This window comes from Prionailurus viverrinus, chromosome C1 (assembly GCF_022837055.1).
Source record: "Prionailurus viverrinus isolate Anna chromosome C1, UM_Priviv_1.0, whole genome shotgun sequence".
NCBI classification, from domain to species: Eukaryota; Metazoa; Chordata; class Mammalia; order Carnivora; family Felidae; genus Prionailurus; species Prionailurus viverrinus.
In genome coordinates this window covers 34,514,786-34,542,183 of record NC_062568.1, presented here as the reverse complement: position 1 = coordinate 34,542,183, position 27,398 = coordinate 34,514,786, and the positions used below count along the sequence as shown (strand labels likewise).

At 36.3% G+C, this 27,398-nt stretch overlaps 1 protein-coding gene across 6 annotated transcripts in view; it reads right to left on the bottom strand.

Moving 5' to 3' along the window:
* DNAH7 (dynein axonemal heavy chain 7) overlaps nucleotides 1-27,398 on the bottom strand; it is a 276,184-nt gene that overhangs the window by 53,935 nt on the left and 194,851 nt on the right. For all 6 annotated transcript variants that reach the window (XM_047873404.1, XM_047873407.1, XM_047873406.1 and 3 more), the window contains 6 exons: nucleotides 17,668-17,858; nucleotides 13,352-13,485; nucleotides 12,319-12,654; nucleotides 4,522-4,648; nucleotides 3,087-3,281; nucleotides 468-560 (listed from right to left, as the gene is read on the bottom strand). In XM_047873404.1, the coding sequence (XP_047729360.1) occupies nucleotides 468-560; nucleotides 3,087-3,281; nucleotides 4,522-4,648; nucleotides 12,319-12,654; nucleotides 13,352-13,485; nucleotides 17,668-17,858 (1,076 nt within the window). The remainder of the gene's footprint in view (nucleotides 1-467; nucleotides 561-3,086; nucleotides 3,282-4,521; nucleotides 4,649-12,318; nucleotides 12,655-13,351; nucleotides 13,486-17,667; nucleotides 17,859-27,398) is intronic.

Genomic DNA, 27,398 nt, shown 5'->3' with positions numbered 1-27,398 from the left:
CTTTGTAGTCAGCAGTGATGAATGTCTTAAAAATGATATTGTACTTGCTTTCCAAAGGCCAACAAAGAACTATACATAAAGACAGGATTTGAAGAGCCAGAAATTCTACTAGATCTGTTTGACTAATATCATCAAAGCGATCAGAATAAAAATGAAGTTACAGCATGTAAAGGAAGTAGGTTTTAAGGAATTGGGAAAGCATGAATTAAAAGGAAGAATCATGAAATAAATAGAACTAAAACATATAGTCTGGTCAGCTACTAATTCAGTGTGGCTTTAAGGAGGTACAAAATTCTTGATAAAATGGCTGCATTAGGAGGAAGTGGGATTAGTTCCCCCAGGCTCCTCCACCTCCCCTGTGATTATATAAGGAAATACGGTAAACCAGACTATAATATGGGGGGGGGGGGGAGGGAGGGGAAGGGGTGGACTGGAATCACAGAGCTGCTTTCAAAGCCCACACTTACCTTGTCTGGCCTCAAGCAACGAATGATAAGCATCCTTTGAAACTCATTTGCTTTATCTTCCCAGTTTTCAGGAAAAACCTCATGATGTGGTTCCTAAAATTACAGTAGATAGAATTCAATTCTATTTTGGAGATTATTTCCCAAGAGAACAGTATTTTGATGTATAAGCTGATTTTTAGAGAAACCATGTAATGACTAAATGAAATCAAGAATACTAATGTAAATTTTATCAGACGGGGGCAAAGTTATGAAATAAGGAATGAAAAGAAAATTTAAAACACCACAAAGGAATCAAAACTAGGGCATGAATTAAGCAGGTTAATGTCAATATGAATACAAATCATTAGACAAAATGAATCTCCTTATTAAAAAATGTACATATGGAGTGCTCCCATTATTTCTCCAAAGGCATTTAAAAATCTACCAACTACTGTCACCATCTATTTATAAAAAGAAATATATATTATAAAAGAAGAAAATTTATTATTATTAATTTATTATATTTCCTGTTTTGAACAAAGTTTTGGTATCTTCTTTATAAAGGTATATTTGAAAATGTATATAGTAAAAAGAAGCCAAAACAGAGAGAGCTATTAAAAATATGTAAGAGAGGTATTAAGAACCCAAGAGGGGTAAATTTCAAAAAAAGAAAAAAAAAGGAGACATTTGGAATCTTAAAACCTCAGGGAAGGCTATGTAGTATCTCAGATTAGAAATCTCCATGCTTCAGCATAGTCAGTAAAATCTCTATTTCAAATTAGAATGAAGTACTCACAAAAACCTATTTGTGTCTAGGAAATATATTAAAAATATTTTTTAAATGTTGATTTATTTTTGAGAGAAAGATAGAGACAGAGTATGAGCAGGGAAGGGGCAGAGAGAAAGAGAGACACAGAATCTGAGGCAGGCTCCAGGCTCTGAGTTGTCAACACAGAGTCTGATGCGGGGCTCGAACTCACAGACTGTGAAATCATGACCCGAGCCGAAGTCGGAAGCTTAACCCGACTGTGTCACCCAGGCGCCCCTCAAGGAAATATGTTTTTATTACTAACAGGGAGAGATCCAACAGCGATCCAGTCCAAATGTTTGAATTTATGTGTAAATACAATCTCACTGTCATGTCTACTACAAGAAGTAGGTAAATATTCTCCATATATCTGGCTCTTTATTTCCTCTTCCCGTCTTCCCTAAGGAGAGCTCTTTCTTGCATAATTAAATCCAAGAAAGCAGAATGTGGAGAGAAGAAATAAAGGAGTGGGAAAAAAATAACTACAAATTGGCAAAATATTAGCCCTTATCCTAAAAAAAAAAAAAAAAAAAAAAGTGAGGAAAGGCAACAATTTCTATGTATTCTAGAAAGAAATTGTTTTATACTTTGTCCTGACTATAATAGTCTCCAATTAGTGAGATAGGGCCCCATGAAAAATTGCTTGAGAACTATTAGCTTTTCCCTCTGAAAGAGGGGGGAGGTGGAAATTTTCTTTTGTCCATGGTTCTTCTAGGTAGACTAAAAACTAAATTTACATCAAACAGATTAACAGGAGAAAAAAATCTAGCGTTTGATTACATGTACACAGAGGGTCCAATAATGAAAATGAGACCCAAAGAAATGATCAAGGCAGGTAGTTTTTATACTTTTTAGACAAAGAGACCATAAATCTGTGAGGAATTGACAGGACAAAGACGATTTAACTTTGGGAGTTTCAATTAGTAAGGAATACTAAATAGAATTTGGGGTGGGGCAGTAAATGAGTAGAAAGTAACAAGGGTGTTGATACAGCCTTCTGTGCTCCAAATTTCTTATCTCTGGTGATAAGGATATCTCTTTTACCTCCTGGTACAGGAAGGGTACCTTTCACATGGGAGATTTATTTCCTGCTTTCAGGGGCGGCTCTGAGTGTCCTTGCATAGGCTGTCACTTAAGTAACTTCTTTTTAAAATAATCAATATGCCAAAATGGCATATTTTGGGTAGCCTGCCCTTGGCCCCTACACCTCATGTCAAATGACAAAAATGTTTATTAGCTTATATCCTGGATTTAGAAAATCTAAACAATAGCTCTTTTGTAAAATCTTTAACTCACCTGCTATTATGATTACAAAATCTAAATTGTTAATAAGTAAAAAGTTGGCATGGAAATTCAAACAGAATATTTTAAGGACCATGCATTTCTACACATTTCAAGGATTTGAATAGAAGTTCAAAACAGAACCATCAATTTAGAAGGTGCCAATGAGGGGCGCCTGGGTGGCTCAGTCAGTTGAGCGGCCGACTTCGGCTCAGGTCATGATCTCACGGTCCGTGAGTTTGAGCCCCACGTCGGGCTCTGTGCTGACAGCTCAGAGCCTGGAGCCTGTTTCGGATTCTGTGTCTCCCTCTCTCTGACCCTCCCCCATTCATGCTCTGTCTCTCCCTGTCTCAAAATAAATTAAAAAACATTAAAAAATTAAAAAAAAAAATAGAAGGTGCTGATGATATAAATCGAAACCCTGATTTCAATGTCTGACCAGTTGTTTAAAGTTTACCTAAATCTTGTTTTTTATTCAAAATAAAAAAGAAATTTAGCATTATTTTTTCCATTTAAAAACTTTGGAAAAAGCAAAAGTGTTAAGAACATACCAAACTATCATACACTTTTTTCCATCCATCCTTTAAGTGCACAAACTCCCTACGAATGGTTTTGAAGGAAGGTAAATCATCTAGTCGACATATTTCATCCCAGGATTTTTGTGGGAGCCAGGTACAAGGGTTGGTATGAGGATTATCCAATCCAATCCCACCAGTTAGCAGAAATCTCCACTCGGCTTTATTAACCTTCCGAAAACAAAGTAGCATGAAGAGTCAGAAATGAATTCATCATGTGTACATAGTAAATTTAAACCATTGAAAAAGAACTGGCTATTGATTTTCAAGTTTCAAGTATTGTCCTTATGAAATTCTATAGCTAGTGGTATAGCAGTTCAGTATTTATTCATAAGAAAACATTTATCCATTATAACCGGTTTTGAAAATTGTTCCATTCTAGATAACCACTTTTTGATGATTTTCCTCCAGAATTACTAATCTAAACTTAAAAATTCTATCTGAATAAATGTTTTCCAAAATGACTGCTTGGCATCTTACTGGCTCTAAAAATTGTGGGAAGACAGAGGGGAGGAGCTGGGGGAATCAGCAAAATGAAGGCAAGTGGGAGAGAGAGGTTTCCAGGTAGGGAGTAAAGAAATCACAGGAATCAAAGGTACAGCGTAGGGAATATCGTCAGTGGTGTTGTAGCAGGGGTCGGTGGTAGTTACACTTGCAGTAGAGAGTTGATGAATTACTATGTCGTGCACCTGAAACCCATCCAACATTGGTGTGAACTATACTCAAAAGATAAACAAAAATAAAAATAGATAAAATAAAAATGGGGGGAAGACAGAAAGCCATCAATCTGCCATATCTTCAATTATTTTCCATAAAAAGGAAATGAGGTACTGCTATGAAACTTTTGCAAGAAATGCAAGAAAAATGCCTTTACTCCTTCAGAATTCAGCCAATGTATCACCAGACAAAAATCAATAAATCTTTAGCACCTAAGTGAATAAAAGTGCATTTATACGATACTCTCTTTCATTCTTAAGGTGCGTCTTTTATTTTAAATGAATAGATTTGAAACAGTAAAAATTTATGAAAGGTATTATTAAGCTCCAATGGTTAGATTGGACTAACTTGCACAAGTTCTTAAAAACATTACCATATACTCTATGTGATTACTTGATGTAAATATATCAACATATTTAGTAAATATATATACATACTTACGTAAGATTCTAATAGAAACTATTTTATTTAAACTAAAACACACACAGATTTAAGGAATAACTACATAATGGACTCTGCTTTATTTATTTTGCCCCCTGTGTGAAGTTCAGTCTAGTTGTGATCTCTTGCCTTAACTGCAATAATTGTTAAATCGTTTACAACCATCTTGTGAATACACACACATACTCCCATACAAATTAGTAAATTAATGAATCAATGTTAATGTTTTCCTACAAATTATAACAGTACTGACCGCACGTTCATGTAGCAGCAGATTCATAGTTAGACAAAAGGAAAAGAGTAGTTTATCCTTTTCAAAGAGTGATCGGCAGACATTAACATACAGGGAGTAAGTAAAGTGATCCTTGAGAATTTGAAGCCTACAGGTCAACAGAAAGAGAAGTGAATACATAAAAAATGCATTATACTTTAAAGAAAATGCTCTTAAGGAAACCCATTATAAACCATTTAGATGTATATTCTTCTAATCGGCTTTCTGGTCAATTACCCCCAAAACAATCAAGGATTGTCATTAACTGGGTGCACCAATTTGAGAGCTACACAATGTAGAAACACTTCAGTAGAATTGCATTTTACTGTTGACTGATTTTTTAAAAAACACTTAATCTTTCTTTCAGAAAAGAGTCAATGCATGGTACATTAATCTGTTGCGTTTAAAGATTTGTGGATGATTTTTAACTATAAAGCATTTCTTAGGGTAAAATTTGATTTTCTTATTCCATAAATGCTTCCAAATGTTGTATGTTTTATATTAAATTAACAGATTAAAATTCATAGCCCCTTTATTAAATTAACATTTAGTACTGTGCTACTCTGCTCATAAGTCCATAAAAGCTAGAGAAATTACAAAACTTGATAAATTACATTTTTTTTAAGTTTATTTGTTTTGAGAGTGCATGTGCGCATGTGTGGGGCAGGGGCAGAGAGAGAGAGAGAGAGAGAGAGAGAGAGAGAGAATCCGAAGCAGGCTCCATACTCAGCACAGCGCCTGATGCAGGGTCTGATCTCAGGACCCCGAAATCATGACCTGAGCCAATATCAAGAGTCAGATGCCTAAACAACTGAGCCACCCAGGCACCCCAAGTACATTTTTATTTACTACATAGACAGAACATGAAAATATGAATAATCGCAATATTTGCAACTAACAACTTTATAGTAAGTGCTAACATGTGTGATCTGTATCCATAGCATGTACATAACACTTTAAACATTTTCATGTAATTATCTCATAAGGAAAATAAACCATCATTGAAACAAAAATTTCACAAATGTTTTATTATATTAGTTATAATAGTTATAATAGAAATAAAACAGTTGGCTGAAACCTTTGTGGAGAGCTAATGATTGACAAGGGCTGAAACTAAGCAGACCAATTTACCTGAAGGAAAAATTAGCAGAGTTTGATTTTGATGAAGAAAAATTGTATCAGTGTTTCTTAATGTGTCTAGAAAAAATAATCTACCAGTACCACCATATTGTGGCTATTTTCAAACTAATATCCCAGGTTCAGATCATCACAACTCTATTTTTTTCCTTACTGGCCTATTTCTTTAATTATTTTGTCCCCGGCCAGCATTCTCATAAAGAAAATTAAACAAATTGATGCATTTTATTTCTGGTTGAGAACTCTGAAAAGGGGCTTGATAGAGAGGGCTTTGAAACTAGTTGCTGAAATGTAGTTGAATTCTCTGAAGATTTAAAATAATAATACTACTCCTGTCCCCATTTTTATGCTAATAATGGTCTTTTCACACTTAGTATTTAATTTGTCTCATCTGTAACAGTACAATTAATACAGGGTAACTCAGACTTGGTCTTTCTAGAATAAAATAAAAATGTCTACACTTTAAGACAAATTTCTTCTTGTAGATAGGAAGATTGAAGGGAAAATTATAATGGTCACTCATATTACAAGTTCAAGGTCAGTCTCATCAATGATAAAAATGCAGATTAAAATACAATATTTTAATCTGTTACAGTGAAAAAGGATAAAAATGATCATTTTCAATGCTAATGCATGACACAGGGATATAAGATCATTGATGTTCCTTCAGTGGAGTTGTATATTTGAATAACTTTCCAGGAAAGGAATTTGTATCAGGAGTCTGAAAGAAGTAAACACCTTCGTTCTGATTTTGGGATTCTAGCATACGGAAATAATTACCAGTGTGGACATTTATACTTATTGCAGTATTAGTTATAATTCAAAGGCTGGAGATTACTTGTGAGTCTTACATTAAGAAAGTTATGGCACATTCATAAAATGGTATATTGTGCAACTATTAAAAATAGTTTCAGAAGAATATTTAATAACATGGAAAAAATGATCTTGATAGAAGTGGAAGGAAAAAACAACAGTGTGTGTGTGTGTGTGTGTGTGTGTGTGTGTGTCCACTTGTTTTCTCAGAGAGAAAGAGATTTCAGTTTGGTCCCTTTGACAAAGCTCTATCCTTGTTAGGTTTTTGTTTCTGTGCTTACAGGCGTTTTGCAATAGTTATTTATTTATTTTATTATATTAACATTTTATAAGAAACAGATGAACCAAATTATGGCTATTTCACAGTACATCTCATAGCAATCATAACATATGTTTTTGTAATACTTAAGTAAGAATTACTATGAATAATAGCCATCAGAAGGCAAACAAAAATGGAGTGCCTGGGTGGCTCAGTCAGTTAAGCGTCCAACTTCGGCTCAGGTCATTCTCTTCTCACGGCTCATGGTTCGAGCCCCGCATCAGGCTCTGCGCTGACAGCTCAGAGCCTGGAGCCTGCTTCCAATTCTGTGTCTCCCTCTCTTTCTGGCCCTCCCCAGCTCACACTCTGTCTCACTCTCTCTCTCTCAAAAATAAACAAATACTAAAAATCAATGTTATTTTAAAAACAGAAGGCAAACAAAAATGCGGTGCATGGGTGGCTCAGTCAGTTAAGTGTCTGACTTCAGCTCAAGTCATGATCTCATGGTTCGTAGGTTCAAGCCCTGCATCGAGTTTTGTGCTGACAGCTCAGAGCCTGGAGCCTGCTTCAGATTCTGTGTCTCCCTCACTCTCTGCTCCTCCCCCACTTGTGTTCTGTCTCTCGCTCTCTCTCTCTCTCTCTCTCTCTCTCTCAAAAATAAATAAATATAAAAAAAACTTTAAGAAGCAAACAAAAATGAAATGTTTTTGTTGCTGAGTAAAATAAGAGATAATTTTATTAGTTGTTACAAGTTTATATCCTTAAAAACCATCAGTTTTAACCTCCCAATCTCCTTCACCTGGCAACCACCACTTTACTGTTTTTCTCTTAAAGGCACGATTTTTTTTTTTAATTTCATATATAGGTGATATCACACGGTACTTGTCTTTCCCTGACTGATCTTGGTTAGCATAATGTGCTCACGGTCAATCTATGTCCAAATGGCCGAACATACATGCAGAAGAATGAAAATGGACACCTATCTCATACCACTCACAAAAAATTAACTCAAAATGGGTCAAAGACCTAAATATAAGCCCTAAAACCTTAATTTCTAACAGGAAGAAACCTGTCAATATTGATTTCAGCAATGGTTTTCTTGGACATGACGCTAAAAGCATAAAAAAAGCAAAAATCAACAAATGGGACTACATCAAACCCAAAAGCTTCTGCACAACAAAAGAAACTATTAACAAAATAGCACCCAGAGATAAACCCACCCTTAATCTATGACAAAGGAGGCAAAAATATACAATGGGGGAAAAGACACTCTCTTCAACAAACAGTGCTGGGAAAACTGGACAGTTACATGCAAAAGAATAAAACTGGAGCATTTTCTGACAACATACACACAAATAAAATGGATTAAAGACCTAAATGTGAGACCTGAAACCATAAAACTTCTAGGAGAAAACAGGCAGTAATTTCTTGGACACTGGGTTTAGCAACATTTTTCTAGATAAGTTGCCTTAGGCGAGGGAAACAAAAGCAAAAATAAACTATTGAGACTACACCAAAAATAAAAAGCTTTTGCACAGTGAAGGAAACCATCAACAAAACAAAAAGTCAACCTACTGAATGGGAGAAGAGATGCACAAATGATTTATCTGATAACGGATTAATATCCAGAATATATAAACAACTTATACAAGTCAACACCAAAAAAGACAAATAATCTGACTAAAAAATGGGCAGAGGACCTGAGTAGATATTTTCCCAAAGACATACAGATGTCAAACAGACACATGAAAAGATGCTTGATATTACTAGTCATCAAGGAGATGCAAATCAAAACCACGGTGAGGTATGACCTGACACCTGTCAGAATCACTAGAATCAAAAAGACAAGAAACAACCAGCATTGGTGAGGATGTGGAGAAAAAGGAACTCTAGTGCACTGTTAGGGGAAAAGTAAACTGGTGCAGCCACTGTGGAAAATAGTATGGAAGGTCCTCAAAAACTTAAAAATAAAAATACCCAGTGATTCTACTACTGGGTATTTAACCAAAGCTAAAGGAAAACACTAATTTGGAAAATATATGCACACCTATGATTATTGCAGCATTATTTATAATAGCCAAGAAATGGAAGCAGCCCAAGTGTCCATCAATTGATGAACAGATAAAGAAAATGTGTGTGTGTGTTTGTGTGTGTGTATGTATATATGTATATGTATATACACACATGTATATATACATATATACATACACACACACAAACACACACAAACACAATGGAATATTCCTCAGTCATAGAAAAGAATGAGATCTTGCCATTTGCAACAACATGGTTGAGACTACAGGGTATTATGCTAAGTGAAATATGTCAGAGAAAGACAAATACCATATGACTTAACTCCTATGTGGAATCTAAAAAACAAAACAAATAAAGACACAAAAAGCAGAAACCGATCCATGAATACAGAGAACTTATGGTTGCCAGAGGGGAGGGGTTGGGGGAAGATGAGCAAAATGGATGAAGGGGACTGGGAGATACAGGTTTCCAGTTATTATGGAACGAATAAGTCACAGGAATAAAAGGTACAGCATCGGGAATAAGTCAATGGTATTGCAATAGTGTTGTGTGGTGACAGATGGCAGCTATGCTTGTGGTGAGTGTAGCACAACATATGGTCTTGTCTGATCGCTATGTTGTACACCATACACCCGAAACTATATAACATTGTGTGTCAACTATACTTAGAGAGAGAGAGAGAGAAAGGGCAGCCATAGGAGAAAATTTTTGCAAACCCATGTATCAAATAAAGAGTTAATACCCCAAATATACAAAGAACTAAGAATTTAATAACAAGAAAACAATCTGATTAAAAAATTGACAGAAGATCTAAATAGACATTTTTCTAAAGAGGACATTAAAATGTCCAACAGGCACATGAACAGATGTTCAGTATCACCAATTACCAGAAAAATGCAAATCAAAACTACAGTGAGAGATCACCTCACACCAAAAAGAACGGCTATCATCGAGAAGTCAAGATATAGTAAGTGCTGGTGAGGATGTGGTGAAAAGGAGCCCTTATACAACTCACATTTGTTTTCCTTCTGGCTAATGCCAGTTTGTTAACACAGATGGTCACTTCAGTTAGCAGGTGAGTTTGGGATGTGATTTCTGCCTTTGCACCCTCTTAATGTGCATTATATTCTGGTTTAATGTTTACTGAATCATAAAAGTGTTTTCTTCTCTACTACCTTTGTGGAGAAAAAAACTTCTAGGTTGAGAAAAGATACTTCTACAATACACTAGTGCACTGGGACACCACGTAACAATCAGAGTGAATAAACCACTGCACTGTACAAAACAATGTGGATTTCACAAATGCAATTCTGAGTGTAAGATGCCAGACACACAGGAGCACGTGCTGTGTGATTCCATTCATATGATGTTCTCAAACAGACAAAACTGATCTACGGTGCTGGAAGTCGGGACAATCTTTACCTTGGTGGAAGGGGATTGGTCAGTCACTAAAAGGGACACAAAATGGGGTTTCTGGGTTGTTGATAATGTTCTGGGTCTTGGTCTGGGGGCTAATTACACAGTTGTGCTCAATAATAAAAGCTCACTGAGTAAATACTTCTGATTTCTGCATGTCACTGTATGTATACTCTAATTTCAATAAAAGTTTTCAAATATAGGGGCGCCTGGGTGGTTCAGTCGGTTGAGCATCCGACTCCGGCTCAGGTCACCATCTCACGGTTTGTGAGTTCAAGCCCCGCATCAGGCTCTGTGCTGACAGGTCGGGGCCTGGAGCCTGCTTCTGATTCTGTTTCTCCCTCCCCTCAGCTCCTCCCCTGTTCATACTCTATCTCTCTCTCAAAATAAATAAAGATTAAAAAAAATTTTTTTTTAAGTTTTCAAATGTGGTTTTCTCATTTACTCTTTGGTTGGCTCCAGAATTACACTTTCAGGATCACTGGAGTCATGAATATGACTTTCACTGTATTTAAATTAAAGAATTTTAATGAAAAAAGACATTTTGTTTTCTAGATTCTACCCAAGTCTCGTATCTGGCTAAAAGAATTTTATTTTCTCTAAATCATAAGGGACTATATCACAGTTATGAAGAAGCCCGTCATATCTGTGGATGAGTTCTAATTTGATGTAACAAGAGATAATAAAGCAACTAATAAGTATTTGTGAAGCAAAAAATTGTTCTAATTTTTAAATCTTATACACAAAACATGTCTTTAAGAGACAGAGCAAAGAAATGTTCTTCTCTAGACTCCAGCAAATACCTTAATTGAAAACTAGTTAAGATGATAACATTTTGGTGGCTATTGTTGTAAGCAAGGTAGATAAAAGAACTACAGTGAAAGGCAAAACATCATTTACTGTTGTGGCTCCATGTGATTAGCACTGTGCTAAGTTCCGGGAATATTAAGAAACCTTTGCCCTGGGGAACTCAGAATCTAGTGTGAAAAGCAGACCTGCTTGTTCAATTAACTAACAGAATGCAAATAGCTGGGACCTTTTCTAAGGAAGATCGCTTATAATTTTGTTTCCTATGCTTCAGTAATCCTTGCTACCCTTGAAAATTCCAGGTACTGGAAGAAATAGAGAAATAAACTAAACTTTTCAAAGATCGTAACATAAAAACATACTTTAAACTCCACCACCGTGCAATTCTTCCTGAAGATACTCGCTCGCTCCTCATTCTCATGGGGAGACAGCTGAAAAAATCGCTAAACCATGTGTCAGTCTTACAGCTTTACTGACCTCATATTCAAGCTTGTAAAATAATGATACAAGAAATTGTTCAGTCTGAGAATATTCAAAATTCAGTGGAGTGCTATCATGATAAATGACGGGAATTCGATTCGATTTTCAGGATTTTAGCATTTTGAAGTTCTAAAAAACAATTCTTCGCTGCCAAGTGGTTAAGTATTAAATTGGGTTTCCTTTGTGGGTATGAACAGTCAAGGAACTGAAGTATCTAGCTTCGTATTGATCAAAAAAGTTAGTTTAATGTCAAACTAAAATTTGTCTCACTGATAATTAATAAGATGAAATTTTATTCTCTCATGCTTTTACTGTAAAGTCTTAATTCCACTACTGATTACAGTAGCCAACAATAAAATAAACTATTTTTTATCAATAAGAATAACACAAATAATCACAACAGAATATTTTTTACAACCCTGTTACTGGACAAATTGTAAGTATGTGTATATCAAAATGTAAATTTAAAACTTTTGGAACGCTAGTTTACAGAGGGTAAGAGTCCTGTCTTTCAGGGGTATTAACTCTTCTTTCCCTATCTCCCATCACAAATACATTTTGCACATGATAAACAGAGATAAATGTTTCCTCTTTTTATGATTACATTGTAATCCTATCTCCCTGTAAATGATTTCCTGGCAGACTGAATTTGGTCACATCTGTTCCTTTTCTAACCCTCAAATTTATTTCTAGTACAATAATTAATTAAGTTTGCTTTAGCCATAACTGTAATGCTCACACCATTCTGTAACAACAATGAAAGGCATCAAATACTATTTAACGTTCATGCACTGGTTAGTATTAGGATTACTATTAGTATTTCTTTTACATACCTTTTTACTAAAACCTCTGATTTCTCTGAATTTTCGATAGACAGGATGTAAAGGTTAATAAACCAGGTCAGTGAGTATTGGTACATGGGCTCGATGTTAGCTAGATCAGCGATAGAGAAGAACAGGATGGTGGAATGGACGGCAATAGGCCGATAGCCCATGCGGGTGGCATCAATCTTTTTCTCCGTCTCTTCGGCTACTTCCTGCTTTTGAGAAATCTCATTAGCCAAAGCCTTGGAGGAAGATAATATCTTAATAGCAGTTTCATCTTCTAATATATTGCCTTCTGAAGATGAAAGAACTTCTAAAATCTTGTCTTCTATTTCTTTTAACTGCCTGGAATAAAACACAATTTTCTCAGAAGAAAAAGAAATCATTTAAAATCCCTTCATGCACACATTCTTGTATAAGAAACAAAGGGCTCGGAACCTAAAGAAATGCATCACTTTGTGACAAATACCCGTAATGGTGCTATTGTATAATTAATTTTTTATCTCACAAAATGTCAAAAAGTCAGGTTCTGCTCCACTTCTCTTTCCAACGATCATTTGCATGGGAACTAGAGAGAGAGGTGTAAACCAGTCTGCTCTGCCATCAAGTACCTCAGCCCTGAGTGCACAGAAAGTATCACTCCATTTAGTTTTTGAGGAGTTTCATGACTTCTAGAGCTTTGCCCTTTGTGTCTACGATAGAGATATTACAAGCAGAAAGTGGGATGCAACGTATCCTTTCAGACCGTGCCCTGATGAAAAGAGATAATGTCAGCTACACAACGAATATTACAACTTTTGCCATGAATTGTGGTAGCCTTCCGGTTCTTCCAGTGCCCTAGAACTTGTACAAAAGATTATACTCTCACGCAATTTTCCAGATTCACATAGAGGGCTTCTAGTGCTTTAGATTTTCCTCTTCAATCTCCCCATTTGACGTTCCTACTAAATCTAACAAGATAGTTCTTTAAAATGTACTCTAATCCATTCTAAGTGATCTTGAAACAAGTCAGAGCGATTTTGTGTTTCATAACGTGTGAAACCTTTTGTTTTCAGCTCCTTGTAGTATCAGGGCTTGCTTTTCCTCTTCGAGGTCTGGCCTTTCGCGTGCCACTACAATCCCCAACAACTGATCTTGCATCCCTTCAGACGTGATCATGAAGTTTAATAACGTTACCTGTAAATGAAAGAATATTCAAGAACTGCATCATTACGTCTATTGAGAAAGCCTCTGCTTTTTTCAGTTCTGACCTTAAAACAGGCTCTATTTACTATGGTAGGAATATGTGAAAAGTGGAATCTGTGGAGATGATGATTAAAGGTAAATGCAAGCTTGACTGCCAGATTAAAAACCCACCAAAGTTTCTCAGAGTCATAAATGCAGTATTTTAAAGGGTTTTGTTTGGCGATCAATTTTATTCCTGTTTCGAACAGGCCCAGTTTCTGACAACTGTTTAATCCTCAAATCAATTAGGGTCAGGTTGGAAGCTATCCTTCATACTGGCTGGACCAGCTGAGTTATAGGTTAAGGATCATAATGGTGTCAAAAAGTAAAGGGAACTCTTACCAAGTGAGATAGGAGGAAAAAGAACACTATTATTACTTGAGTAGCGTATGTGTGATATTTACAATGTGATAATCATATTACATAATGTATGACACACAATACAATATTATAATATGGCCTATTATACAATCATGTTACAATATGAATAGCTACTATTGTGAACTAGGGAATGTACATTTTAATGGTGTCCATCAAGGTGCAGTCTACCAAGTTGAAGTCCACCAACTCCAAGGTGAAGTCTAAAGCTTCATCCCAGTATCTAATGGCTCTTACACGCTTTGATTCTACATCTTACAATTCCTCCTTCTCTGGTTCCTTCCCATAAGTAGGAAAGTAATCATGGTCAGGTCTCTCCTTTCATAAAGCAAATAAACTAGTAAGTCATTCTCTTGCTCTCCCACAATCCCTTTCAGCTGTGGAATGATCTCCCTTTGTGTTCTCACGACCGTATTTATTGAAACTGTTGTTTATATAAGCTTTCTGTCTCTATCTCATTTCATTTTTCAGCCCTCTACAGTCTACTCTCATCCCAGTCTCCACACATCCATAAATACACACGGCAATAAACTATAGGAACTTTCTGGCTCTGATCATCAATAAACCCATAAGTCAATAAATACTTACCTGACCTTGGGTTATGTTGAGCACTGTCCCCCAACCTTTATTCCCCCTCACCCCGGCCTTTTTAAACATCTATTTTGCAATCTGCCTGCCCTCTGCCTGTGTGTCTTGAGTTCAGGTCTGCACTTAGGTCTTGAGCATCACCTCTCACCCCTCCTTTCCATGTACCTTTCATTTTTGATATGCTGAACTAATTGTGGAGTCCCATGCACACCAACTAGGAAATGTCTGCATGTTCTTCAGCTCTGGCTGCTGAGTGGGAGACTTTATGCTTCCCCACCTTTCCCTAGTAAGAGAATTTGAGACTATTTCCTTTGCAAGAATGGAGTCATTTTGCCTTTGTAAGAAAATTTTCAGAAAGTGTAAAACAGCTGCTTGCAGTACCCCTAGGAAGGTGACTCCCTTCTCTGCCCAAACCTGGCACCTTCTCCATGGTGGTTTCCTCTGGGTTAAACTTTCCCCCTCACCTGACCCATGGTGGGACACTTAGTATAGATTACATGAACATAATCATAAATTTAGATGGGATAATAAGAAATTCCTGAAATCGAGCAATTAAAAACTCCATTAAATGTTGTTTTGTAATTCTCTACTGCTTTGGCATTTATTCGTGGAAAAAAATTAAGCTTTCGGAGAGTTTCCCTGTTGGCATGAGAAAACAAGTGCACAAGTTAGATTTCCTTTAATCCCCAAGCTATAGCCATAGTACTGAGGGAAATTTATGTTTTACAAATTCTATCTCATTGTATTCAGATACAAGGAGGTATTCATTCATATTCCATTAATGTTAGATCTTTCGAGATCAAGATTTTGTAAATCTAGGCATTTGCTCACAAATAACAATAAACATTCAAACAAATAATAGCAAAGAAACATTTCAAGTTATATAAAATATGATTTCATAATTTTATTTTCATTTAGATTCAAAAGGATTATAGCAGCATGATATCATCCCTTGGGAACTTTTGAAAGCAAAGGTACATAAAAGATCCTAAAAATAGGATGAAGAGGAAGTATTTTAATTTGTAAATGAAAGCAAGTAACTGCCTCACTATGTTTTCTAATCCCTGTTTAATCAATCCCAGCAATTAAAAATAATGAAGCAATAAGGCACTCTAGGGATCTTAAGGATTTCAATACTGAATCATAGATCAGTTTCTTTCCCACAGCCGTTTATGACTTCTATAACTAGTTACTTGTCAACTAAGAATCGTTGGTTAGTTGTGATATTTTCATAGATTTTACTGAAAAGTAAACATGGCTTACCACGTCATCTATTAAAAAAAATTTTAACACAGCTTTGGGATTTTATCATTTTCTCTTATGCTTCACTCTTTCTCACTTATATTTAAAAGCTAAATAATAATGCTAATTGTTAACACTCACACAACACTATGTGGTGGGCCTTAGTCTAAGCATTGGCACAGATTAATTAAGCCTTTATACCCCTCCATGAGATAGACATTTATTATTCCTGCTTATAGACTAGGAAATAGAGCCACAGAGAGGTTGAATAACATCACACAATTGGCAAGTGATAAAACTGGGATTTGCACCAAGATAGTTTGGCTCCAGAATCTATGTTCTTAATCACTGCTAGATACTACCACTCCTAATAGATAAATAGATAATACACAGTTTAGGTGTGTAGATAACATTTATTTTAATAAGTTAAAAATAGGTGGCCAAGAACGTCCATATTTTAACATTGTGTTTTTTTAAAACTAAGCTCAAGACTTTTCCCCAGTCTTCCTGGCTGCCCTGAAGCAGTAGGGACATACTTTAGAATGGACATACTTTAACGTTTTTATTTATTTTGGGGACAGAGAGAGACAGAGCATGAACGGGGGAGGGGCAGAGAGAGAGGGAGACACAGAATCGGAAACAGGCTCCAGGCTCCGAGCCATCAGCCCAGAGCCTGACGCGGGGCTCGAACTCACGGACTGCGAGATCGTGACCTGGCTGAAGTCTGACGCCTAACCGACTGCGCCACCCAGGCGCCCCAAGAATGGACACACTTTAGACTGGCCATACTTTAGTATGTCCCCAATTCTGAACTCCTGTGTTTTCTTAGTCATAAATATGGTCACTTTACATATACATTATTTACAGTGTAAATCTCTTGAGAGCAGTGACCATGTTTGTTCATCTTGGAGGGAATGAATTAGGTCATCTTTATGTTTCCTCTGCCTCTATATGGAGATGCCTATGTTAATTTAAATATTTCCAATAAAGGACAGTTTTTGAACTCTTTGGATAAATCTTGTCTCTATATGTAACTTTCAAAATCAAAATCAACATTTCTTAATGTCCTCTCCTGTAAGATTTTTTTTAAATATTTATTTTGAGAGAGAGAGCACACATGCATGCATAGGTGTGGGGGGCGCAGAGAGGGGAAACAGAATCCCAAGCAGGCTCCATGCTGTCAGCGCAGAGCTGAATGGAAGGATTGATCTCATGAACTGTGAGATCATGACCTGAACCAAAATCAAGAGTTGGATGCTTCACCGACTGAGCCACCCAGGCACCCCATCTCTTCCTACCTTCTATAAATAAAAGTTATCCCTCCCTAACCTCTCTCATTCCACAAACATTTATCAAGAGTCAACTTTATCGAGTGCCAAGATTTGGGAATAAAAAATGGAATGACCTCCAGGAGCTCAGTTGCAGATCAGTATCTCAAGTAATTTTAGTCATTGACTAGGACTTTAAACTAACTTTGCTCTTGAAAGGAATTTCTAGTATTTTAAAAAGAATTAATGATCAAAATCAGTTCCTTTAAGTAATTATAAAAAATCAGATAGCAGCAACCTTATTCTGAGAGAGGAGAATGGATTTTTGTTAATGCCAATGCCAAGAATTAGCATATTATCACTTATTACAAAGGATGCCCATATGTGCCATCTCTCCTTAACGATGAAATTCTAAGAATAATATCAATTATAGAAACTGGATTCTCAAAGTTTACTTTTCACTGCACACTGAAGGCTCCTTTATTACTTACATGCACACACAAAATAAACATTTAGAAATTATTATAGCTATTTCAGGAACTGCCAAGCAAGGACAAAATCTTTTTCTTAGGAAGACCTGTTCTTCTTATGGCTTAGGAGGCAAATATAGTCATTAATTGTACAATTCGATAAAGAAACATTCACTTTAGATACTGGCCTTTACTGATGTTTCAGGAAGATAATGAGGATTTCTTAGCTTGGTAGTAATATAGAAGCGGAAATCTGGCGCGTATTCAATGGTAGAGTCCCCGAGTCTGATACATATACTCCCACCCTGCTTAAAGGTCTGTTTTAGTAGAAGAGGTTCCAGGATAGGATCTAGCTCTTCTCCAACATTTTCTAGTAACACTGGAGTAAAATCAGAAAAAAGATGCCATGTTATTTTAAATACTCACTGTAAACATTCAACTCTCCAAACTTTTAGCCTTCTACATTGCTGTTATTCCTAGTTACCTATAAAATTATTTTTGACTTCTGAGTATAAGGAAATGGTATCATAAAAATAACTGGAAGTCTGTGGGAAGGGCTTAACCGGTGGGTCTGTCTTGTCATTGTGCACACTTCCATGTTTTTTGGTCTGCAATTCACCACGTGCCCAAGTATGATGGCAGTGAGGTAAACCCGTCTGAGACACCAGAGAACAAGCGTTTCAAGTTGTAGTTATTTGGTTACATTTTTAATCATAAAAGTAACTCACGCTTATGTAGCACATGTGGAAATGTAGGAAAGACTAAAAGTATTAAGCAAGGAGGCTATTAGACTGAGCTGATGGCTAAAGCTAAGTAAGCAAGCCAAGCTCTAAACTTAGAGCTCAAGTCTCAAGGTTACAAAAGTCTCAAGGTTACAAAATCAAGTCAAAATCAAAACCCTAAGGCTAACCAAATACGAACAGCCAATTTTAAGCTATTTAAGCTTTTGCTCCCTACTTGTTCTCGATCCTCAGCTCTGGTCAGTGGGGCACCCTAACAGCTTCCAGTTTGGTGCTGCCCAATTCCAATTGTGTTTTGCTCAAATAAACGTTTAAAAATTTTAGTGTGCCTCAGTTTATCTTTCAAATATTTTACACAGTTGTCTCATACTCCTATGCAGGTGGGTAGAAAAATGACACAAAACTATGTTTGATAATTATTTGTTGGATAAATTTGTCTCTTCAGTATTTTTATTCATCTTTTTCTATACACAATTGAGACTAAACAATATACCTAATTTTGCATCCTAATTATTTTGCTTGACATTACAGCATAAATATTCCAATTAAACCTGATAAACATGCTTTTAATTACTGTATAATAGTCACATATTAACTTTATCTTTTTTAAAATCAATTCTCTATTATTATATATTTCAATTATTTTCTGTTCTCAGTGTTACAAACAGCACTGTATACAAAAACCTAGTGCTTAAGAATATTTTCTTATGATAGCATTCTAGAAGGGGAATTCCTGGCTGAAAGATCAGGGACATTGTTAGGGCTCATGACACATTCGCCAAATTAGTCTTACATTTTGGTGTTTGGGGTGCTATTGCAGCCAACCTTGAATAATGGTGTTTTGCACAAGTCCTTCAAGGGACTAGATGTGCGGTCTTGATGGGAAACAAGCTTAGGGCATTGGGATAAGCTTGAGACATTGGGACGAACCTCTACTGCAGTTACAGACATATTCTGCTCCTTCCCAGAGGTTACTCCTGGCTTAAATGAATTTCCAAAATTGTCTTGTCAATTTCTTTCACTGCTGAGGTCTTAATTAACCGAAGCAGGCATGTCAGATGATTTTTAAATTCCTTTTCACATTTTGCTTGAATGAAATGATTATTTTTCATGGTTAAATAATATGAGAGTATTATAATGTATTAAGTACATGAATCTATTATTTAGATTGCTTCCATTTTTCCATTGTTAATAATGCTACAGTGAACATCTTTTTGAATAAACCCTTGTGTTTATCTCTGATTACTTAATCAAGCTGGAGTCCTAGAAGCGCAATTAATTTAAAGGCCATTTATATTGCCAAATTGCTTTCCTGAATGGCTGAAGAAATTTCAGAGTTGCAATGAGCCCTCATTTTTTAAACCTGTTTTTCTATAAAATTGTACTTACAAATGCCAGGCACCGTGTTGACATTTTATTTTCTCATTCTCAAATGCTTTCAAAAGCATGGAGTATTGTTACCCTACTTTTGTACATGGGGAAACTGAGGCAAGGCAATTGAGGTAAAATTTTCAGTTAAATCATAGTAAACGACAAAGCAAATACTTGAACTAAGCCGTGTGTCTTCTTACACAGCTTCTTTAAACACAATGTGATATTGCCAGCATTAAATACTATATTCATGACTTTTGCAATCTGATAGGTAAAAAATAGTTAACACTTGTATTCAAGGCTTGACGTTTCAGTTGATCTTTGTCTAATTATTTTTTTTCCCCTCTGGATATTGTATATTAGTATATTTGCCCTGTTCCTGGCACATGTGTACTGTGTATTACAATCAGGTTCGGTTCTAAGTGATAAAAAACCTAAAATAGTGACATGGAAAAGAAGGACTTTATATCTCATGTAAAGGGGAGCCTGCTGTAATTAGTCAAGAGGGGGAAGGACAGTGTGTCTAAATGGTCAGAGATCCAAGTTGTTGCCATCTCGCTCCTTTTTGGCCAAAATGGCCTTTCAAATGACATCCACATTCCAACCATCAGAAAGGAAGAAAACACAGAAACGGGGAAAATATCTCTTAAGGATATTTACAGAGAAACACAAATGGCATTTCCACTTATATCATGAGGGCCAGACCATAGTCAAATCATCACATACAACCACAGTGGCAATCAGGAAATTTCTTTCTTTACTCTGTACCCAGCTAAACATGGGGGTAGTGCTAGTTTTTAAAACTTCATTTGTATTGTTTTTTAAAAATGTTTACTTGGTTGTGAGAGAGAGACAGAGTGCAAGCGGGGGAGGAGCAGAGAGAGAGAGGGAGACACAGAATCTGAAGCAGGCTTCAGGGTCTGAGCTGTCAGGACAGAGCCCAACGCGGGGCTTGAACTCACAAACTGTGAGATCATGACCTGAGCTGAAGTTGGATGCTTAACCAACTGAGCCATCCAGGTGTCCCTCATTTGTATTTTTTTTAACACTGTGGTAGCAAATAGCTCCCCATCCCCCAGTTTTCTTCCTGTTTTCAAATTTGTTTACATTTCTTTTCACATTTTATATTCCCGTAGAAATTTTCAAAACTTGTTCAAAAGTAAAAAGAACACTACACTGAACGTGATGTACTAATCATCCAGCTTTGACCCTTGACCCTTGCAAATGTAGCCCATCTTCTTTCCTTTCTTCCTCATCTCATCCTGGATTATTTACAAATAAATCCTAGAAATCCTAAAACTTCACCTTTAGATATTTGGCTATCTCTGAAAGGTAAATACTCTTTTTTTTTTTTAAATTGCCACAGCTTAAAAATTTATCAATAATTCACAATTTTATCAGATATCAAGGCAGGGAATATGTTTCTACCTGATCTTAATACATTTTATAACTATTTTTTTTTTTTATAAAAAAATTTTTTTTTCAACGTTTATTTATTTTTGGGACAGAGAGAGACAGAGCATGAACGGGGGAGGGGCAGAGAGAGAGGGAGACACAGAATTGGAAACAGGCTCCAGGCTCTGAGCCGTCAGCCCAGAGCCTGACGCGGGGCTCGAACTCAGGGACCGCGAGATCGTGACCTGGCTGAAGTCTGACGCTTAACAGACTGCGCCACCCAGGCGCCCCTTATAACTATTTTTTAATTATTTACTGTTTTTCAGTAGGTTCCATGCCCAATGTGGGACTCGAACTCACAACTCTGAGATTGAGAGTCACATGCTCTCCCAACTGAGCCAGCCAGACACTCCTGTCTTAAAATATTTTGATTATAGTTTGATTATTTAAATTGGGGTACAAGTAAATTCCACAAATTATAATTGCTTGATAATCTAAGTTTAGTGTTTCTTGGCTTAGCTGAAAAATTTTTAGAGTCAAACCTATTAAGCTTTTTCTTTTCTATTTTATCCATGTGTATTTTCCTAGAAAGTTCTTTTACAAAGACAAGATATCATTCCCCTATGTTTTCTTTTAGCATTTATGTCTTTTATTTTTTCTTTCATATTTAATTCCTTAATTCATCTGGAACATATTTTGGTGTGAGGGGAGACTCAATATATTTTTCCACAAAACCAGTTTTTCAACACCATTTGCTGAATGACCTATCACTCTCCCATTGGTTCATAATGCTTACCCGATGATGCATTAAAGGCTCATATTTATTAGGGTTTATTCCAGAACTTATTCCAGTTGACTCCAAACTCACTCTTTTTTTTTTTTTAACGTTTATTTATTTATTTTGAGAGAGAGAGTGCACGAGTGGAAGAGGGACAGAGAGAGAATCGCAAGCAGGCTCCATGCTGCCAGTGCAGAGCCTGATGTGGGGGCTCGATCCCACAAACCTGTGAGATCATGACCTGAGCTGAAACCAGAGCTGGAAACTCAACCGATTGAGCCACCCAGGCACACTCAAACTCACTCTTTTTCTGAACTGGTATTGGCTTTTTTATTTTCTTTCTTCTGTGTTAGTTTTAGTATTATTTCCGAAACTTTTATTTCTGAAAGAGTTGACATCTTTACAACATTTAGTTTTCCTATCAGACAGATAGGTCTCACTCAAGTCTCCTTATTTTTCTGTGAAGTTTTGTCACCTTTTTACTCTGCATTGTTAAAGTCACCCAAAGTTTTTGTTTGATTTTGTTTTGTTCCCTATTCACTAGTTGACTATAATCACTGCACACTTATTTTTTCTCGGTTGTTATTTTTAAATATTCTTTTCGGAATATATACACTCCATTAAATTATTGTATCCTAATAGCTTTTTAGCTAATTTTCTTTGGTTTTTCAGATGAAATGTATTGTCTGCAAATAAAATGTTATTTCCTCTTTCCAAATGTTACCGCATCGTCATTGTTTTACTGCACTGAAAAGAACTTTCGTAATAATGTTAAGCAACACCAGTGATACTAGATACCAATTTCTCATTTTTATTTTTATATGATCAGATTTTTTAAATCTATTAATTTTCTAGAATAACAAATGAACTGAAACTCTTTTTATGAAATATTAAAACGTTTAAATTTTGTGGAACTGCCTCAACTTTTATTGACAGCCTTTTTTTTGAATAAAATCTCATATTCAAATTATTTTTCCCTAAAATATAGTATACAATTTCATCCTTTACACTTATTTGTTTCCTATTTTGAAATGGAATTAAGAGTGTCTACATCAATATGTATGAGTCCCTTTCAAAGCTAAAATACATATTACAAAACTTAAATATTATAGACTTAGTTCTTTTTCCCAAAAGTGAAAATTTGTTCCTTACTAACAGAATCAAGTCTTAAGCCTGTTAAGTTTTCTATAGCCTCCTTATTTCAAAGAAATCTGTTCTCAGAATTGAATATTTACTATATTATAAGCCTCAGTGAAAAATCAAAAGCATTCTAAACTTAAAAAAACAGGAAAAGAACAAAAATCTATAGGTACATGAATTATCCCAGAATGCTCTCCTTATTTTGACTCCTTAACTTTTAATTAGATCAAAATATGTTTCATGTTAAGACACAGGGGCAAAAATTAATGAGACGGGCTTTTCTTCATATTTCTATCATCAAAGTTAACAAAATGCTGGTTTATGTAAAAACCTCATTCCTCATTTCCAAATGTCAGCTCATCAGTATTTGCAAAGCTTGTGGGAAACCAAGATCAGGGACCAAACACATGGCTTGCTAATATCTTTTGAGTAAGGCAGAGAATCTCACTAAAAACAGTTATCCTTACCAACAGAAATATAAAGGAAACCAAGTATTCTTTTAATACTTATTTCACTTAGGAGAGCAACTGATATCAGTTTTTTATTACGTATTATCTACATTATTCTATGTTAGACTTCAAATTAATAGAAAAAATCTTCCGCATATTATGTTCAACAATGCAGCATACTGCATCCACAGGAGAGTCAACCCTTTTGGACCACCTCCTGGGAACCCTCAAAGAGCTTGGAGGTGAGAAGCAAACAGTTATGCACATAATAAGAGGGCAATAGTAGAAACCTATAAAAACTGCATTATTGGCATTTCATTGGAGAGGTTGAGAATTCACAGAAAAAGAGGTGTTTGAGTTGTACCTTAAAGGGTAAGCTTAAAAGATGTCACCCAAGTGGATGGAAGAGCAGAGAAAGCCAAGAGATGTGAAGCAATGCCATGTTGTATGTACATCCTGTTCCTGTGTACCCCCTGCTCCCGTGTTCTAAATCTCATCACATGTGTGATCTCGGTCCCCCTCTTCAAACCAATAATATTGCTCCAAAACGGCAGAGACCAAGTCTATCTTGTTCATGCTAGGTTTTCAGTGGTAGTGGCAAAACAAGTATTTGTTAGGTGAATGAATGAACAAAACAAATGAGCAAATGAAATAAAACTTAAACCAGAAGTAGTCTTGCACATTATACGCAAGGGGGAAATAAAGTGAAGTGCCAGGAGAAAAAAGGAAAGAAGGCTCAGGTATGACAGAGGCTGCCCTTAAGGCAAAGATTCTTTTTCCACAGAGGTAATGAAAAGCCATTCAGAGATGTTTTAGACAAATTGATTTTTTTTTTAAAGATTTTATTTTGAAGCAATCTCTACATCCAACATGGGGCTTGAACTTACAACCTCAAGTTTAAGAGCCACATGCTCCATCAACTGAGCCAGCCAGATGCCCCTAAGTTGATGCCTTTTTAAAGTTTTGTCTTGTTTTTCCAGCTTTATCGGGATATAAAATTGATTTATCAGCAATATTTATATGATTAATATCCTATGCACACCTTATTCATTGGTGTAGCTAATATAGATGTATCTTTCTTTTCTACAACGTTGGCTTTCAAACTTTTTTGTAAGCAGTAGGATACTTTTTTCCAAAGAGGTTATTATCTTAAAACCCAGTATAAACAAAGTAAAGGGAGGCTTGTCTGGTTGAAGAAGAGCCAGGTCGGTGAAGGAGGAGAAAACCTCTACCTTCCCTACCCAGGCTGCCAGCAAGGGATGACAGATTAAAAGCCATTGTTCTTAATAGGCCACTATCAACTGCTTATGTTTTAAAACTGTAACAGTAACCAATTCTTTTACCTGAAGTGTCAACATAAAAGTAATTGTAAAATCTGCCATCTGTTACTCTCTACAATAGATTAAAATTTTTCACTTCTCTCTGTTAGAAGTGAATAATGTTAGAAGGTATTGTAAATAATTATTGTCCATTAAAATTTTTTTTTAATGTTAATTTATTTTTGAGAGAAACAGAGAGAGAGCGAGCATGAGCAGGGGAGGGGCAGAGAGAAAGGGAGACAAAGAATCCAAGGCAGGCTCCAGGCTCTGAGCCATCAGCACAGAGCCTGACTCAGGGCTTGAACTCACAAACCGCAAGATCATGACCTGAGCCGAAGTCAGACGCTTAACTGACTAGCTACCCAGGCGTCCCAATTATTGTCCATTTTTAAAGCAGTCCATTCCCAAAAGTAGGTTAAAGCAACCGCGAGCAGCACAGGCAGCACTGGGCAAAGGTAGAAGACCTGGGGACTAGTTTCAGCATTCCCCTTTACTAGGTGTATAATCTTGGTTAAGCCACATAACTAACATTCTCTAGTACCTTACTTGCCTTGTTCATAAAATGAACTGGTTGGAATTACTACTGGATTTCACACTTTTTATGGTCACAACTCCAAGTAAGAAACACAAATCTTGATCAAGCACACACATATGCACATCAAACCCCAAAAATTTCATAAAATAATGCTTACTGATACTCCATGCTATGCAGCCTAATATATTCTATTCTTTGCTACTGCATTTCATTTAAAAAATACTAGTCATGACCCACTAGAAGTTGGTTTTCTCTCCCACAATTTGGAAACCACTGGACACTTTGTCTCCATGGACCTTTCTTCTCTAAACTGATGTAACACGAATTTAAGATCCATGACTGAGATTGTAGAATCTCAGAATGTCAAACATGTGGTAGAGGCTTTTTTTTTTTTACTGCATCAAGAAAATTTGGCTAAGTGAAATCAAGTAATTTTTTTAAGGTTTATTTATTTTGAGAGAGAAGAAGAGGGCAAACGAGGACGGGCAGAGAGAAAGGGAGAGATAATCCCAGGCAGTCTCCACACTGTCAGCATGGAGCCTGACATGGGGCTTGATCTCATGAACTGTGAGATCATGACTTAAGCTAAGATCAATAGTTGGATGTTTAACCCACTGAGCCACCCAGACGCCCCAAGTAATTTTAACTAAACTATTTAAGGTGCCAATTCTTTCAAGAAATCTTCCCTATTTCTGTGAATTCTCATAAACATCTGTGCCTTTCTTATTATGCTAATATAATTGAATATATACTAATTTAATTAAAAGAGAATATTGCACACCACAGGTAAATCTCCAAGAAACAACATACATTGAACTTAGCAGACACTTCTGTAACTACCTAAAGTACAGTAACTCATTTCTTCCTCATTCTATATGCTCAAAGTACAGATGGGGAAACTGAGTCTCAGAAAGATCACTGAACTAAACAATGAGTAAGAGGCAAGACCTCTAACTCCAGAGCTAGTGCACCTACTCATAACAGCATAGTGGTTCTAACAAGGATTAGTGACACATGTCCACTTTCTATTTTTATTACTGTTAGTAACACATGTTGTCTGATCCTATTAAACAAGCAAGATATTTGATAGTAGAGGTCATGTTCACCCTTTTCTGTAATGCATATATCACTATACCATAGTCTATGAACACCAGTTGGATGAATGAAATACCATTTGCGTATGTGTCTGTGTATCCAGATACATAAACACAGATTTTGTAGGTAGACTAAGGTTTTTCATTTCACGTGTACCCTAACCAAACCTAGAATTGTAATATTTTAAAGATTAGATCATTATTTTATTTAAAACCTTTTTTTTTAATGTTTATTTGAGAGAGAGAGAAACAGAGCATGAGTGGGGGAAGGGCAGACGCGTGCGCGCGCGCGCACACACACACACACACACACACACACAGACACACACACACACACACACACACACAGAATTCCAAGCAGTCTCCAGGCTCTGTCAGCACAGAGCCCAATGCAGGGCTCGAACTCAAGAACCACGAGATCATGCCCTGAGCCAATGTCAGATGCTCACTGACTGAGCCGACCAGGTGTCCCAAGATTAGCTCATTATTAACATGCAAAAATAAAAGGTCTAGAAGACTACCTGATACATTTGTTGTAATTCTTCCAGGTTGTACTAGCTCTAGTAGCAATTAGAATTTGCTCAACTTGTCCTAAGCACAAATATGTTGTTGTTTCATAATGTTTATATCCATTTATTTGGTCAAGTAGTCAAAAGTTGATAGGTAACATAAATTTCAAATGTGACAACCCCGGGGCACCTGGGTGGCTCAGTCGGTGAAGCGTCCAACTTCAGCTCAGGTCATAGTCTCACGGTCTGTGAATTGAAGCCCAGCTCAGACTGTGCCAACAGCTCAGAGCCTGGAGCCTGCTTTGGATTCTGTGTCTCCCTCTCTCTCTCTGCCCCTCCCCCACTTGCACTCTGTTTCTCTCTTTCTCTCTCAAAAATAAAATAAAAACATAAAAAAAAATTAGAACACGATAACCCCAATTTACTCAGATCATAAACATTTTGTGTTTCAACAAATGTGACACGTGCATAGAGCTTTATTGAAAAATCCCTGTCATGTTTCTAATCTCTCCATCCTGGCCGATAATAGTCAGCCATGCAAAATGTGTGCTCACTTCTCTGCCACTTTGGTAGGACAAGTTGAAAGAAG